Source organism: Prionailurus viverrinus, chromosome B2, assembly GCF_022837055.1.
Source record: "Prionailurus viverrinus isolate Anna chromosome B2, UM_Priviv_1.0, whole genome shotgun sequence".
In the NCBI taxonomy this organism is placed as follows: Eukaryota; Metazoa; Chordata; class Mammalia; order Carnivora; family Felidae; genus Prionailurus; species Prionailurus viverrinus.
This window is the reverse complement of record NC_062565.1, coordinates 136,422,801-136,440,585: the sequence shown is the minus strand read 5'-3', so window position 1 is coordinate 136,440,585 and position 17,785 is coordinate 136,422,801. Positions and strand designations below refer to the sequence as shown.

Below are 17,785 nucleotides of genomic sequence, written 5' to 3'. Positions count from 1 at the left end.
CCCTGAGCTGAAGTTGGATTCCCAACCAACTGGACCACCCAGGCGCCGCCCCCCCCCGAGTTTTTTTGTTTTTTTTTTTTTTAAATGAGATGTCACTTTCTTCCTATAAATGTCAAATTCCCAACGTTGCTGACCTTCTCTTGCTACTGACAAGGAGTGGTCAGACTGGGCTACTTTGGTTGTGCTCACACCATCGGATGTGTTTTAGGGAGATTACGCTGGATGCTGGGTTGAGAATGCGCCGGAGGGAGTGGGAGGGAGACATGCGAGAGGAGACATTTGGTAGGAAGCTGGACGCACGGACTCGGAACTCAGGATGGTCAGGGAGGAGGGGAGGTAGGCGGGATTCATCAGCATCAGATACGGGTAAACCCAGAAACGCGGGGATCTGGGAGAAACAGGGAGGGTGGGAAGGAAAGGGGCCTTGAGTACATTCCTGGGAGTGTTCATCTTCAAGGGTGAGAGAAACGATGGTGACTGGTGTGGCCCAGAAGGTAGGAAGAATGGGGGAGTCATGTAGGCGCAGGGGAAAGGGCATGGTCGACAGGTCTGAATGATGCCCAGTGGCCAAACAAACTAAAAGCAAAAAAATCCATTTTTGGCAATTAGGAATCCATCAGTGACATTCCTATAGAAATGGGCAGGAGCCTGGTAAACTCCTGCCTTTCGGGTCAAGTGTATTCCCTGCACACGGAGACTTCGTTAAGGCCGAGTGTTTCATGAGCACAGTCCCCGTTTATTCATAAGCTACTTTGACTTGGAACGTCTAAAAGACAGTAACTCCCTCTTCAAGTGCACGGGACGCGCACACGGGTCATAACACACAGTAAGAGGAAAGCACAACCGCATAGCTAGCGATGGGTGAGCTTTGAATGACTTATCGAAAATAGTTCCCTTCCTCGTATTCTGGCCATAAAGTCAAAAAGGATGGCTAAAAAGGAGACACAGAGAGAGAGCTGCGTGTTTGTAGGTGGGGTGAGAGAAAACTTAATATGACAAAGGCTCAGAACCGTGCAGCACAAAGATGAGCGAATGCCCAAGTTACGGTTCCCAGAGTGACACTAAACCGGCCAGGCTTCCCAGAGGCAGGACGGCCCCGACGTACGCTTCCGTCGTCAACCCCATACCTAAATAGCTACGGCCTGTCCAGGCTGATGCCAGTGGCTAGAGCCGTGGGAGATTTGCCTTTTCATCTCCTGACACGTTTGTACTTTCCGCTTCGGAACCCCGGATGACGCATCAGCACAGTTTTGCTTTCCACCTCCTCCAAGTAACTCTTCAGGCCTCGGTCACCACCTCTGAAAAGTGAAGGAGTCGCCCTCGACGGGAGGGGACCAAGGTACGGCGGGAGCTACGAGGCCTCGACTCGAGGGCAGACCCCGCTCCCCCTCGGTGCACAGGCTCCCACGCTGCGTTTTCAGGTGTAACGTGAACGAGATCGTGCGGGAAAAGGCTTTGAGAACTAGATCTTTACCCAAACGTAAGGCGCTTTATTTATTAGAGGGGGGTTAGGTTTAAAAGCTACCGACGAAAGTAACCTAATTCCTTAAATTACATTTTGGTTCCTCACGTAGCATTTACGCTGGGGGAGAAGGGGGACGAGGCGGAGCTTGGGTCTGGCAAGGTGCAGAAGGGCCAACAGGGATGACACTGGCTGGACTGGAGGTGTGGTCACTGGCCTGTTGTCCACGGGACACAGCGTGGAGCCCTTCTTCTGTGCCGTATCCAGTGCATGCTATGTGTGACTAAGGCTCCCTGTACGTGACTCCTGGGACTGCGTGCCCCTCAGTTCCTCCGGATTCTCTCACAAATCCTTTCCTCAATCCTGCCGAATATAATCGGCCTGATTTGGGGACTCTCAAACAAACGTCCCCCTCACCTCTTGTTTGGGTGGCAACGATCAGGGAGTAGCAAGGGTGAGAATGGGAGCTGACATCGAAAGGCATTTTCAGTCCACGAACATGGAGAAATCTGTCAAGGAGCCCTCAGAGGCCTACATGACTCGGGTCGCTTAGTCACACGTTCCTGCTGAATAGCCTTGGTATTTGCTTGGCACAAGATGTGTGGTGCCCTGAGATTGGGGACAGAAGCCCGTATCGGGTGGGGGAGAAGAGGGACGCATGTGGATGTGCAGTCCTGCGTGCCCACCCATGTGACCAGGGCGCCCACAGCGTCCCTGGAGGGCAGGTGACAAGCCCAGTGCCTCAGGGCCAGAATGGCACTCGGTCTCCCTCTGCTTCCTCTCCTAAATGATGTCTGTGGAGGGGTGCCTGGGTGGCTCAGTCGGTTAAGTCTCCGACTCTGGCTCAGGTCACGGTCTTGTGGTTCGTGAGTTCAAGCCCCACGTGGGGCTCTGTGCTGACAGCTCAGAGCCTGGAGCCTGCTTCCGATTCTGTGTCTCCCTCTCTCTCTGCTCCTTCCCCGCTCACGCTCTGTCTCTCTCTCTCTCTCAAAAATGAATAAACATGAAAAAAAACTTTTTAAAGAATGTCTATGGGATTCTAAACTGTTGGAATAAAACAATAGTGAACTCATGGCCAGTCTAACGTCTTGGGCCTTGGTCTCCCTGAAGTTCCCCATCTGAGCTATCAGATACTTTTAGGTGTAAAAGATTAAACGTTAAAGGGACTTTTAAAGACTGGGTTTTGTGATTGTCTGGAATAAGAGACCACTCGGGACAGTGGCTCAAAATTCAGGCTGGGGGCGCCTGGGTGGCTCGGTCGGTTAAGCGTCTGACTTTGGCCCAGGCTGTGATCTCACAGCTTGTGGGTTCGAGCCCACGCCAACAGTGCGGAGCCTGCTTGGGATTCTCTCCCTCTCCCTCCGCCCCGCCACGCACACTTTCTCTCTCTCCAAATAAACTTAAAAAAAAAAAAAATTAAGCTGTAGTGCCACCTCCCCCGTTACAAAAAGTCTCAGCTTCCTCAGCCGTGATGTGGGGGGCATGGGGGTCCCACAGGCAGGGCACCTGCAGAATCACGGCGACAGCAAAGCCCTGCCCCTGGCTCACGGCACTCACGAACTCAACCGGTGTGAGCCGTCGTTACCGCCGTTTACCCCAGGTCCAGCTCAAGTGTAGCCTCTCCTGTGAATGTTACAAGCAGCTATTATCCTCACCAGACCCCCTGAAGGCCGGGAGACAGTGGGGTGACATGCATAAAGCACGGAAAATAAAAAATCTGGGAACTGAGAGTTCTGCACCCGGCGACAAGGTAGTGCAACAGCAAGGGAGAACTGGCAGGTGCATGTTAACAAAAGCTGGAGTACTTGATCGCTAGACATGCCCTGCAAGACATGCAAGACTGAGTCCTCCAGGTAGAAACGATGGGACCCTTGACATTAACTCCAAGCCCTAGGAAGAAACAAGGATCTCCGGAAAAACCAGTATTGCTGTATTTTTGGTTCGTAACGATTCTGTTTTATTTCCTGCAGGGCTTAAAAGCCGAATGCGTTAAAAATTAAGATACATTTTAAAAACCCAACCACGTAACTCGCTAATCTCACCCAGTTTAAAAGCTAGGGTTTTCTTCCAATCTTTGGAAACAAGCGTTTTTGGTTTTGTTTTGTTTTTTTTTTTAAGATTTCATATGTACCATACAGAGTTATTCAGAATTTTCCAAACCACTTTTAAAAGCCTTTTATGAGCCATGCCACGCAGTGAATGTAAACTGGAAACGACTTTGTGATCATTTAGCTTTGCTCAAAGAAATGACACACTTTGATCCTTCAAATGGGGAAAACCTTGTATTTTTCCCTTCTTGTGTCAGTACTCGTTTTGAGGGTCTCCGTGCGCAGGAGGAGGAGAAACGAGATCCTCTGAGAAAAACAAAATAAAAACGGTTCTCTTATTTCTGGGTTCTTTCTTATACACACAGCTGGGATCGACCCGATTTCTCACAGCTGGAGGCCATTTCACCCCCGTCCCCCAGCTGTGTCTGACCACAAATTCAGGAGGCTCTCCCACTAGCAGTGTGAGTTAAGGGGGTGTGCACACACAGCCCCAGAGGGCCTGTCGACTTCACTTCCCTGGAGAGGGGTACCACTCCAACTCATAAATACTAAATGCCGAACATCGTCTCACTTCAAATTGCTTTTGGCATCAGGGTGAACTCATCAGGGTGAGGGAGAGATAAGCCCGTTCTCGCTGGGTGGGGGGCTCCGTCCAGTCCCCACATCGGGGAGTCATTCCACTCCAGGGGCTTGGGAAGCTGAGTGGGGCGTCTAAGTCTGGGCGGAGGAAGGAGGGCGATTCCTTAGCCCTACCCAAAGACATCACGCCCAGTGCTTTGGCTTACTGACGTCTGATGCTCCATAGCACGCGGCTCATTTGGACAAATGCCCAGACATTCTTCCCCTCTCCCACATGCAAATGCATAACGTTGCAAAGCCCAGAAGGGACGCTTGAAACAAAGTGGGAAACTCATTCTTATTTTTCAGTGATGCGCTCTGGTGGGCACCAGCGATAAAGCTACAAAACACAGCAGTCGACTCCATTTTCCACAAAACTCTAAAAAGGCAAATCTCAATGCTTCACGCTCAGGCTCCACAGAGATCTTACGCGTCGGCAGAATCCATTTCTATTTCAGTAACTCTGCGTAACCATGCCTCGACATTGTAGGAAGGAATAGTATTCCTGTAAGAAGTAATTAATAAACGAGGAACCCCCACCGAAGATAACTTGAAGCAGAGTGGCTTCCGAGTAACGCAGAATTCACGGGAAGGAAGAGGTCCACAGCCATGGAGCAAAGGCTGTTACATAACTCAAAGTTGAGACTATTCCCAGTGAAGACTGGGGGTGAGCCCGGACAGGTCAAGACACTGTCTCTTAGTCTGGCTGTGGTTTCATCCCCTCCACCTTCATTTTTTTCTTTTCCGAATGTTTACTTTTTGAGAGAGAGACAGAGAGAGAGCGGGGGGAGGCAAAGAGAGAGGGAGACACAGAATCCAGCTCTGAGCCATCAGCAGAGAGCCCGACGCGGGGCTCGAACTCACGAGCCTTCGAGCTGTGAGATCACGACCTGAGGCGAAGTCGGCCGCCCAACCGACTGAGCCCCCCAGGCGCCCCTCATCCCCCCCACCTTCAAATGCTGCCGGGAGGCTCCACAGAGCGACTCCCTCCTGCCAGCCATACGCTGGAAGCACATCTACTGGGCTTCCAATGAGGGACCTAGATGCCACTATTTTATCGGCTTATCTCCTTATGATTTAACTGACCCAGCGGCCTTTCCACATTGTGAAACTTGCCAGTGTGTTTCCTGACTCGCCTTTAACAGTAGCCAAACCATTAATGTGGATGCTCGTAGGTGCCAAGTTCTGTCCTAAGCCCACGTATAGGACCAAGTTTCCCCAGCGGGTAGGGGAAATTATAACCCTACACATTCTACACATGAAGACACAAGGCTCAGAAAAGTTAAGCAACAACTAAGGCGTGAACCCACAGCTGTTTGTCACCAAAGCCTATGTCCTACTGCTTAGCCAGAACACGAACGTTGTGTCTGATTCACGGTAGGATCGGTTGTAGGTAATCCCCACCTTGAACGGCTACGGAGTGTAGGAGGGGGGGGAGACAGGATTCTTACGTTTCACGGTTACCTCCTGATCCCCAAACCTCTCAGGATGGAAAGCCCCAACCAGACAGCCAACGGGGGTGGGGGGGAGGGGGGGTCTCGTTCCGTGTCAGGTACAAACAAGCCTAGAAGAAATGCTTTGCAAAGATGACTTCCTTCCACCGAACGGCCATAGTCCTTTGCTTCCCCTTTTCTTTCCGCAACACTTGTCACTGCTGATAAGGAGAATCTGAAAGCACTGTAATCTTACATCGGACCAGTTATTCGCTCCTAATAAAATTAGAAAACAGAGATCCCAATCTGTTGTTACATCTTCAACGTTTTTCACCGTGAAGGTTTTCTAAGGCGCAGCAAGGGTGGACACACCCTGTCCCGGGCAGGTGCCCCCAGGATGCCAACCCGTGCCAGGATGCCCTCGGGACCTCATGAGCTGCTACCACTGTGGTCTACAGACGTCGGCTGACCCTCAGCAACAAGGCCCAGCAATGGCCTGTGTTTTAGAAATCAAATATAGGAAGAGGGAAAGGTCAAATGTCGGGCAGAAGCGTGGAGGCATATCAGCGGGGAGGTAGCTGGTATTGAAGTGCTGGCTGCTGGCATGAAAAATGGAAAGGTAAAGGCTCTACCTCCTGGTGGGACAGGAAGTAAGTACGCCAGGTAGAGGGGGGCCAAACCAAATGCATTTCGCAGACAAAGAGTATGAGGAGCCCTGAAAATTCCTTTCCATATTTTTGGCTACAAAGATGAAGCAATCGGGCGCCCGGGTGGCTCAGTCAGTTAAGCGCCCGACTTTGGCTCAGGTCATGATCTCGCAGTGAGTTCGAGCCCCGCGTCGGGCTCTGGGTAGAGCCTGGAGCCTGCATTGGATTCTGTGTCTCCCTCTCTCTCTGCCCGTCTCTCGCTTGCAGTCTGCCTCTCTCTCTCTCTCTCAAAAATAAACCTTAAAAAACAAAAACAAAAACAGACGAAGCAATAAAGAGAAAGTCTATAGTCTCTATGAGCCACGGTGGTGCGGTTACAAATACCGAGGCCTCAGGAAACAGAATGTGTGTGCAACGTGAACTTTTAAGAGAACCTTCTTGGGTATCTGAAAACAGGAAAGTTACCCAATTTCTAGAATCTCTAGAGAGTAAAGCCACTTAATCGTTCTCAAAGTTAAAATGAGATTTATCCCAAAGAAGAGTCAAGGTGATTTATTTCCATAATAAAAAAAAAGTACTTTGAAAGATGTCTTTGTTTTACAAAAACACAGATACAACTAGCAAAGTCTCTGTGACAGCTGTGAAAACATTCAGTTGCCAGTGAAGGTATTTTTCTCTTTTTCACCACAGCTGTTCAGTTCAGAGCAGGGTTTGTTTTCCTCTTTCACTAAGCTTCCAGATCAAAAATTCTAGGCTCTGCGTTGCACAACCTTGCCCTTGAATTTTCTTGAGTAGGCTGCCACCGTGTGGTGACCACTAAAAAGGCACGTGCGTTTGAGCTCAAGGGCAAGACGTTCCCGAGCGGTCTTAAAATATATTAGATCCACCTGCCACTCAAATATACCCTTCTAGGTGGAGACACCTGCCTTCCCTGGGCAGCACCACAACCTGCTCCTTTCTGTTCTCCTGCGGCAACATGAGGAACATGTGTTTTTGATGTTCCGCGGTACTTTATTGTACCTAATACACTTAAGAAAAAAAAAAAGTTTATTTTTGAGAGAGAGAGAGAGCGGGGTACGGGTGGAGAGAGAGGGAGAGAGAGAATTCCAAGCAGGCTCTGAGCTGTCAGCACAAGAGCCTAACGTGGGGCTCGATCTAACGAACTGTGAGATCATGACTTGAACTGAAACCAAGAGTTGGACGCTTGACCAGCTTAGCCATCCAGGCGCCCCTGTACTTAATACGCTTTTTTTTTTTTTTTCACTATTTTTTTTTAAATTTTTTTTTAATGTTTTATTATTTTTGAGACAGAGAGACACAGCATGAACAGGGGACGGTTAGAGAGAGGGAGACACAGAATCCGAAACAGGCTCCAGGCTCTGAGCTGTCAGCACAGAGCCCGACGCGGGGCTCGAACTCACGGACTGCGAGATCATGACCTGAGCCAAAGTCGGCTGCTTAACCGACTGAGCCACCCAGGCGCCCCAATACGCTTTCAATGTAACTTCATTTTGCTTGAAATTTGTTCAATTCAGGGTCATATTTTGAAATTATGAACTTTATTAACCGTTTCAGCCATGAAAATGTAAAAGAATGGTATAAGGCGGGCGCCTGGGTGTCTCAGTCGGTTTAGCATCCCACTCTTGATTCCAAGCACAGGTCACGATCTCATAGTTTGGGAGATGGAGCCCCACATGGGGCTCTGCGCTGACAGCATGGAGCCTGCTTGGGATTCTCTCTCCCGGTCTTTGTTCCTCCCCTGCTTGAGCACAGGTGCGCTCTCTCAAAATAGATAATTTTTAAAGAAATTCATTTTTTAACTATGGGTGTGCTGGGTAGAAATGCAATTGGTTTTTTGCATGTTGATCTCATACCCAGAAACCCAAGTGGACTCTTTTTCATTCTCATGTTGTCTTATAGATTCTTTTGGGCTTTTTATGTAGGTAATCCTACCATCTAGGATCTAGGACAGTCTGGTGTCTTCCTTTCCAATCATTATAAATTCTTCCTTTCTTCATATCAAGGCACGGTCTAGTAATTCCCATATAGTGCTGAGGAGGAGTGCTGAGAACAGGCACCCTTATATCTTTCCTATTTCTAAAGGAACGTTTCTAATATCACCATTAAATCTATTTGCTCTAACTTTTCAGGTGTTTTATGGGGTTAAAGAATTCCTTTAACTTCCTAGACTAAAAGGTTTATTTTTTTATTTATTTTTTTTTTTTTTTTTTAATTTTTTTTAACGTTTATTTTTGAGACAGAGAGAGACAGCATGAACAGGGGAGGGGCAGAGAGAGAGGGAGACACAGAATCGGAAACAGGCTCCAGGCTCTGAGCCATCAGCCCAGAGCCTGACGCGGGGCTCGAACCCACGGACCGTGAGATCGTGACCTGGCTGAAGTCGGACGCTTAACCGACTGCGCCACCCAGGCGCCCCTAGACTAAAAGGTTTTTTTAGGAAAAAAATCATAATGGAGACTAGATTTTGCCAAATGACTTTTCTGTATCTACTATGGCGACAGTATAGTTTTTAATCTGATAATATGGTAAATTATGTTCATAGATTTTAATGGATTTTTCTGATCTTAAACTACGCTTGCAATCCTATGAGAACCCTAGCCTGGTGTTGGATTCAGTTGTTAACATTTTGATGATGATTCTTTTAACTATGTTCACAGATGAAATTGGCCCATACTTGTCCTTTAGCATCCTGTCCTCGTTTGGGCACTCATAAAATGGGTTAGGAAGTGTTCTTTTTTTACTCTATAAAAAAGATTATGACCTGTTCTTTGATGGCAGTAGAACTCATTTGTAACATGACTGATGGCCTGTTTTGTTTGCATGTTTGGTGGGTAGACTGATTCAATGTCTTTAATATATGTAAGTCTAACTGATTTAACTTAAATCCATTTTGTAAGCTACATTTTCAAAAAAAAATTTTTTAATGTTTATTTATTTTTGAGAGAGAGAGAGAGAGAGACAGAGCGTGAGCGGCGGAGGGGCAGAGAGAGAGGGAGACACAGAATCCAAAGCAAGGCTCCAGGCCCTGAGCTGTCGGCACAGAGCCTGACGCGGGGCCCGAACTCATGAATGACGAGATCATGACCCAAGCTGAAGTCGGACGCTTAACCGACTGAGCCACCCAGGTGCCCCGGTAAGCTACATTTTTTAGAAGTTCTCATTTCATGCATATGTTCAAATTTACCCGTATAAAATTGTCCATAGCTTCCTTTTTAGAAAATCATTTTTCTTCTGCGGTTATGTCCCTTTGTTTTCTAATATTGCTGGTGTTCTCTTTTTGTTTCCGTTATTTTGGCTAGTGGTGTTTCCGTTTTACTAGACTCTTCCGAGGACTGACTTTTGGCTCAGCTGGTAACCTCTCACATACATTGCTTTTCTATTTCATTAACTTCTGCTCTTCATTGTTTTCATCCTTGGAGATTTCTGTTCTTTCTCTAGCTTCTTATGCTAAATGTTCATGCCATACATTTCTAGTTCTTTCCCTTTCCTGGTAGAAGCATTTAAAATTCTGTTTCCCACGTGAAAGATGCTTACCTTGCTTTGAAGCTGAGGTGTTTTCCACTGGGAGCTCATTGTCATGGACCCTCTTCTCTGGAACAGGCATTGCAGGGCGGCTTCCAAAGACCCATGGGCTCCTATTACCAAGACCTTTTTTCCATCCAAGTTGACACCTGCCCACCAAATGGAAATCCAGTATTATGATCAAAACTTCAGAGTCCTCCTCCCACGCAGCTTTAGTGGAAGGAAAAAGAACCCTTTAAAACTTGGCCATCTCCGTCAAGCTGCAGCCTACAATGCCTATCAGTCATAATTTACTCTTTGTGAATTTTATGGTAGAGTGACAGAGAATCATCATCCTGATAAGTCACAGGATGGAAAAACAGGGTCTACATGGGTTACCTTAGCTTAATGCTACTTGTCTTAAAGGTATATATCAAAAGTTAATCTTCTAATAGAACTTTTATACTTTGTATAGTGTATACTTTGTGTACACTTTGTATAGGGTATACTTTGTGTATACAAAGTGTATACTTTGGAGGGTTTTTTTTTTTTTAAATTGAAGTATAGTTGACACACCGTGTTATATTAGTTTTAGGTATACAACACAGTGACGTGACTATATGTCATTCTACGCTCACCATTAAGTGCAGCAGCCATCTGTCACAATACACCGGTATTTCAATACCACTGACTATATTCCTATGCTGTTCCTTTTATTCCTGTGACTTATTCATTCCATAACTAGAAGCCTGTTCCTCCCACTCCCTTTCACCCATTTTGCCCCCTCCTACCCATGGCCAGCTACCAGTTTGTTCTGGGTCTATGGGTCTGCTGCTGCTTTCTTTGTTTTTTTTAGATACCACAAATAAGTGACATCATATGATATTTGTCTTTCTCTGACTTACTTCATTTAGCATAATACCCTCTAGGTCCATCCATGTTATCACAAATGGCAAAATCTCATTCTTGTTTACAGCTGAGTAATATTCCGTTGCATATGTATACCGTATCTTCTCTACCCACTCATCTATCAGTGAATACTTAGATTGCCTCCATATCTTGGCTACTGTCAATAATGTTGCAATAAATACAGGGGTGCATGTATCTTTGTGCATTAGCGTTTTCACTTTCTTTGGGTAAATACCCATATAGAATTACTAGATCATGTGGTATTTCTCTTAATTTTTTGAGGAACCGCCATATTGTTTTCCACAGTGGCGATACCAATTTGTATTCCCACCAATAGTGCATGAGGGTTCCTTTTTCTCCACATCCTCACCAATACTTGTTATTTCTTTTGTTTTTGAGTCTAGCCATTCTGATTGGTGTGAGGTGATATCTCATTGTGGTTTTTATTAGCATTTCCCTGATGATCCATGATATTGAGCACTTTTTCATGTGTCTGTCTGTTGGCCATCTGTATGTCTTCTTTGGAAAAATGTCTACTCCGACATTTTTAATGTTTTAATCAATTATTATTATTATTGGGTACTGAGTTGTATAAGTTCTTTATACATTTGGGATATTAAATATTTTGGAATTTTTGTTTGATTGTTGCATGTTTGGATGTGGAGAAGGGACATCTTCCTCTTTTTCACTCAAGCTGGAATCAAGTCCTTAAGTATATGAAATCTGATAACCAAGAGAAAGAAATTATTCGTTCTCTACATTACTGACATAGAAAAGAAAGGTCAAGGGGAGAATGATGGAAATTGAACACTGATTACTGAAAAGAGATATTGCTCACTGATGAATCCCAATCACGGTTTCCATACCCTGAACTATACCTCACAGCTTCCTCGTTTAAATATTAAACAAAAGTCTTATTTAAGTCTATACACTGACAGATTTGAGAAGCTGGCACTTGGAACAGTTCTCATTGTGGTTACTCTGTTCCATGAGAGAAGCTGAACACCTGTTTACAAGTAGGCCGCCCATCTTGACCTGCTTCTCTTTAAAACTGTAATACAGTTAATCTTGTTAGAAAAATTTGTCACGCTCATTTATAGCTCCCAAAAGATGAGAGAAAGGGCTGACATTGAACATCACTTCCATGTTTCAATTAAAATCTTCCGGAAACAAATGCTTATTAAAAAATCAAGCCAGTACCAATACGTAGGAAATAGTGGCATTTCTGAAGGAGCAACCATACCTGACTTTTCAAGAAGTTCAACTACAGCTCTGGCCACAGGTGAGACGTAACACTCATGGGCGTCCCCGCGGACCAGCCTCCCCAGGTTTACATCTGTTACTCTGAATTTGAAAATAAGGGAAGTTGGAAGTCAAAACTTGGTCAAAACTTACTGATCTGTAACTCACATGTATTAATCCCAAATAACATCCGAGTCAACGTTTCATAGACAGGCTATATTAAATCATTAAGTCGAAATAAAGAGTGGGCAGGAATAAAGACCACTGGCTTCTTAGCGCAGTCCCTCAGGAAACTCTGAAGTGGTCCCTGTGGGATGGGGACGACCTTGGGAATTCTGGTTCTGCCTGGATCGCCGGACCACAGCATAAGGCCATGCAGGGCCTCGCTGTGCACAACTCCAGGGAGCTCTGTCCAATGCACTACGTGGAATCTGCTCTGAAGTGTGCATACCAGGGTCATATAGTAGAGCCCACTTTCCCCCTGAAGAAATGTATACCTCAATCAGTATTAAAATCCAGGACCAACCGCAGAACTCTGGGGTAACGTAGCAAGACTTGGATTCACAATCCCCATTTAGCATCAGTATTTATCTCCTTGAGAAGTCAAGGGAAAAAATGAGTGACCAGGTACCTTCAATGACTTTTGTGCTCTTCCTCATTCAAATCCAGGACTAGCGAGTCCGTAACTATCTAGCCGAAACCAACGGTCTCAATAAAGGCTAGTAACGAAAGAGACATTTAGAAAAGTTCCCATAATTCTCTTCTTTTTAAGGAAAGATTTGAAATGACACTTTGATATCTTTAGGTCCTGGATGCATTCGAATTGATGAGGGCTTCTTCTCCCTTCTAGTTAGTCTAATACAGGGTCAGAGATTTTCAGGACAGCTTTGCAACCTGTGTTTGGGTCTATCCTCACACTGAGTGCCCACAGAGGCCGGAGTAACGGAAAAGGCCTGGGCGTGTCGGCGAGGCAGGAGCCTCTCAATCCAGCTCCCTTAAGTCAGCTGGATTGGGAATCTAACTTTTCATTTGCTTACAACTTCATAACACTGAATATATTATGTTCTTTTTGGCCAGGGTACAAAACACTTCCTATTTCCACATAGGTAAATGAGCTTTTCATTCCCCAAGACTCAGAGTCCTGATGACCCACATGAATGGGCGGTATTCCTTGTCTCCTGAAGCTGATGTCATGCCAGGACATGAGTCAAAGACAAATATTAGTGCACCACCTACTTGTAGTTTTCCTAATTTCAAGTAAAACCTTGTGTTCTGAATAAAAGTGCTTGTGTTGCTTTTCTCAAATGACCTGCTTGTGTCGCTTTTCTCAAATGACCTGGGGCTGAGAATATGGTCCTGCTGGGGACTCAGGACGCTGGGTTGTTTCTTTGGTCTGGCAGAATTATCAAGGAAAAGCTCATTAGAAGACAAGGCTGGCCAAGGACTCTGTAAGTCAGGCAGGAAATTACCAAATGAATATGATGGTGTTAAGGACATTATTTCCAGAATGGCACCCAAGCACTACAAAAGGACATGTGCATTTTCTAAAATCTGTAACTTTTTTTTTAAATGTTTATTTATTTTTGAGAGAGAGAGAGAGAGAGAGAGAGAGAGAGAGAGAGAGAGAGACAGAATGTCAGCAGGGGAGGGACAGAGAGAGAGGGAGACACAGAATCCGAAGCAGGCTCCAGGCTCCGAGCTGTCAGCACAGAGCCCGATGCGAGGCTCAAACCCACGAACCGCGAGATCATGACCTGAGCTGAAGTCAGACACTTAACTGACTGAGCCACCCAGGTGTCCCGAAAATGTGTAACTTTCTTATACGGAATTTAGAAAGCCCTCAAATCCCTGAAATAGTTAAAGGATTTCTTGCACCTCTTAATTACTGACATAGTTGAAACCGTGGAACTAAAAGAAAAAGAAAAATCTCAGTAGAAAAACTCGCTTAGCAGTAAGAATGGATTGCTTTCTTTTCTACTTTCTCACCCATCCACATCCTTTTCTGGTTTCAAGGCATTGAGCACTTTGTTGCTAAATGAGTTCTCGGAGATCTGAAGGGCAAGGCCATGTACTCGGGTGTCTTCATTAATCTTCAAGATTTCATCTATAATCTGCAGAGGAAAAAAAAAAACCCTAAAATCAATTTTACGAAAATAAGAGCCAACAAAAGAACCGATTCATAAAAATGCATCTGTCATAGTTCCTTTTTCAGTCCTTGTTGAAGACTTGATGTAAAGCAGAATGAATCACATCTAGTTTCTCTTTCTCCCATGTGTATAAAAGCTCAAAGGAAGCATGCCTGCATTTTAGTGACTTCTCAGTCTCCCTTATTGTGTTACTTCCTGGCAGAACAGAACAAAATAAAACCAAACCAAAGCTCGACAGTTCACAACATTTAGATAGGCAAAAGATAATTCCCTGTCCACAACTATACTTAAGCCAAACACACTGCCAACCTTCAGGGAGACCAGGAAGCAAGAGTTTCAGGCATTCCAAACTGGCCCGGACAAGCCTGTACTTCAAACACAATGCGTTCAACAAAAGCTTCCCTATTGTCACTCCCAAGAAGCCCTCACTGAGGCCCTCAGGTTCTCTGGACCTGAATGGCACACAGAAAGCATTTCCAAAGCCTTATGGTCAATGCATTCTCAGCAGAGAAATCTCCCTTTTATAGGAAACTCACTATTTACGAAAAAGACCAAAGTACAGTTTGGGAAGGTGATGTAAAAGCTAACGAGTGGCTAGGTAGGTCTTTTAATAAGCAACGCTCTGTCCTCTCTGTTTATTTTATGCCAGGAGAGAACATACTGATGCATTTCATTTCACAATATTATTTGTTCCTAATAAAAAGAGACACCAGCTCATTGATAGGGGTCTCACTGCGAGGAGTATTGGTTTACCCCTTCCGTTTCACTGTCTAGCAAAAAGTCACCGTGGTATGTCCACCCTGGTAAGAGAGGACAAAGCTGTTTGATCTACAACAACGAGAAGGAAAATTTTGTCTCAGTTATTCACTTATCTTTCATTCATTCAACACATGTTGAATGTTTTGAGCACCTACAACTGTACCAGTTCCAAGACCGGAAACACAGTTGGGAACAAAACACCTGTCCTCACGGAGCTTATAGTCTAACGGGGAAGACAGGGGCAAAACCAAAAACTAGTATCATCTCTGGAAGTGGTAAATGACGTGAAGAAAAGTAAAGCAGATAAGGTAAGGGGCCAACGGAGAGATGGCGGGCTGGGGGTGTGGCCAGAGGGAGTGACGTCGATGGGCAGCCCAGAATGAAGTGGGCAGTCTATTGTTACCTGTAAACTAGAAGGTGGCAGAAGCAACAACGAGATCTTAACTCACAAATTAAGACCCTTACTCTTTTCCAGCATAACGCCACCACCACGCAAATTCACATTCACATTTTTGACAAGGAAAAATCTTTGTCAAAAAATAAGTCAAGGAATTACACACACACACACACACACACACACACACACACACACACATACACACACACACGAAATCAAGGGCTATCAACACCAGTGGCAAGGAACCTGAAAAAATACAGACAATGGGTGTCTCTCAAAGGGAAAACAAATTTCTCTGCATTTGTTAACACTGGTATGACACGTGTCAGTATTTCTAATATATTATAATGGTAAGTGTGGCAGAAACCATCTGCCCCAGATATGGTTTCCTTTCTCCCTTAGTAATAAACTCTTGACGTTTAGCTGTTCTAATAAATGGTCTAAGGCCATCTGGTGTAAAGACTACCTTTCCCAGCCTTCCTTGCTTCGTGGCCAAGCAATCAGGTTCATGTCAATGGCACAGAAGCAGAACTGTGACTTTTAGGAACCGTCCCTGAAGGGAAGAGACTGAGGGCCTGCCTGTCTTTGCTCCTTATCCTTCCTCTTCCTTGCTGGTGACAATAAGTTGTTGAATTGAGCCTTGTGATCAGAGAAAACAGGGAAGGTTAAGAAATACCCCCAACCTCTGTGTACTGCAAAGAACCAAATACAGAGCCTACAAATTCCCATTCATGTCTCATAAATGATTAGGTGAACTACTTGCCCCCCACAGCTCAATCTGAACAAAATGCTTGTTAATCAAACTTGGGGAAATTTCCCTCCTTCCCCCAGGCTGCTAACCGTTGGCCCACCCTCAGCTGGATTAGCGGACAACCCCTTTTGAGAAAAGGCTGGCTACAGGGTAAAACATTCTCTGACTCGTTATCCCTATTGCAATAATCCTTTTGAATTATGTGTCTCCTTACTAAGTCTGGATTCATTGGACCCTGGCTAGAACGTGGATGTGATATGGAGAGCTGAATCCGCCATCTTGGATCCCCAAACAATACAGCAGCAAGAGAGAAGGAGCCTAAGTTTCTGGTCCCCTCGTGATGTCACCATAGCATCCTGCTTCTCAACCTGACTTACGTATGAGAAAAATAAACTTCTGTGTTACTTCATATTCTGTTATTTGAAGTTTTCCAGCACTGGTGGTCAAACCCAAGCTTCCCTGCCATAGCTGGGCTGAAGAAAAGCTAGCCACAGAAGGACCAAACGCGAGCATGGTCTAGTTTCCTCACCACTACTTATGGGGGTGGCTGCTTCTCCCAGGCTTGAGATGACCCTTGCAAAGGCTGTTACTCCCAGAACATTCGCCTGGAAAGGACGCTGAAGAGGATTTCATCCTATTCCTTTAGTTTATCGATAAGCCAGCTGTGACCCAGAGAAGCCAAAGGAATGGCCAAGGGCAAACAACCAGTCAGGACAGGGAAAAACCTGAACTAGTCCTCCAGCCGCCGACACCCAGACCATTTCCACTGGCCGCTACTGCGGCAGCCAAAGAAACACAACCAAAGTCACCGAGTCATAGACCAAGTCTTCCATAGAAACATCTACTGAAGGACAACTGGCGAACGAGCATTTACGCTAGAGGGAAAAGCGATCTTCCCTCTCAAGGTTCAGCCGCGAGAATAGGCTGATCTGTTCAAGCACCACTGAGAGACGTCAACAGGTTTAGTAGATCCGAAGAGGAAAGCGACCGGAGCGTTCGGGTGCCCGTGGTACTTACCTCACCTTCGCTGCTATCTGGAGGAAGGCAGATGTGAGTGATGTTCAGACCAGCCTGCAAAGGGAACACAAGGTTATTCTGCCACGGTAAGAGAATGTGCTATCAAAAAATTATGACGAATTTGTGGAATTCAACAATCCTCACCTCCTCTGCCAGATTCTGGTTTATCTCCTGCATCAAGTTATCATCACCTGCCTTAGGAAAGGGAGCAAGAATGACAATGTAATGACAACAAAAATGTCTTGAGAAAGCACAAGACGTAACGCAGAGACTAATTTTGTGACTATATTGCCCAATTAATTAGAAAGAGAAGGAAATACAGAATCCTATAGCTCACAAAAGAAGACTAAAGCTGGTATTTTTTCACATATGTATTTCACAACTTTCAAATTACGTTACTTTTAAAAAATAATAGCCCTCTTAGGGCGCCTGGGTGGCTCAGTCGGTTAAACATCCGACTTCAGCTCGGGTCACGATCTCGCGGTCTGTGAGTTCGAGCCCCGCATTGGGCTCTGTGCTGATGGCTCAGAGCCTGGAGCCTGCTTCGGATTCTGTGTCTCCCTCTCTCTCTGCCTCTCCCCCGCTCGTGCTCTGTCTCTCTCTCAAAAATAAATAAACATTAAAAAGATAAAAAGAATAGCCCTGCTAAGGCACACGGAGCCACACAGCCAGCACCTCTTTCTAAATGAGGACACCAAAGACGGGGATTGAGAGGACTGCCCGTAGCCGGAAAGCGATCAGCAAGCACAATCCCAGGAGGGCCAGGCCTCAGTCACTCTTCTCTCTACCCTTCTCGCCTGCCTCTCTTTGTAGGGCATGTGGAGGCAGACCAC

The 17,785-nt window shown here is 45.7% G+C and overlaps 1 protein-coding gene across 1 annotated transcript in view; it reads right to left on the bottom strand.

Annotated features, from left to right (window-relative positions):
• Window positions 1-17,785, bottom strand: part of MTHFD1L (methylenetetrahydrofolate dehydrogenase (NADP+ dependent) 1 like) — a 186,251-nt gene that overhangs the window by 160,350 nt on the left and 8,116 nt on the right. Inside the window, exons 3-7 of the mRNA XM_047858248.1 lie at window positions 17,097-17,147; window positions 16,953-17,006; window positions 13,868-13,992; window positions 11,883-11,983; window positions 9,764-9,900 (exon numbers count right to left, since the gene is read on the bottom strand). Coding sequence (XP_047714204.1) covers window positions 9,764-9,900; window positions 11,883-11,983; window positions 13,868-13,992; window positions 16,953-17,006; window positions 17,097-17,147 — 468 coding nt within the window. The remainder of the gene's footprint in view (window positions 1-9,763; window positions 9,901-11,882; window positions 11,984-13,867; window positions 13,993-16,952; window positions 17,007-17,096; window positions 17,148-17,785) is intronic.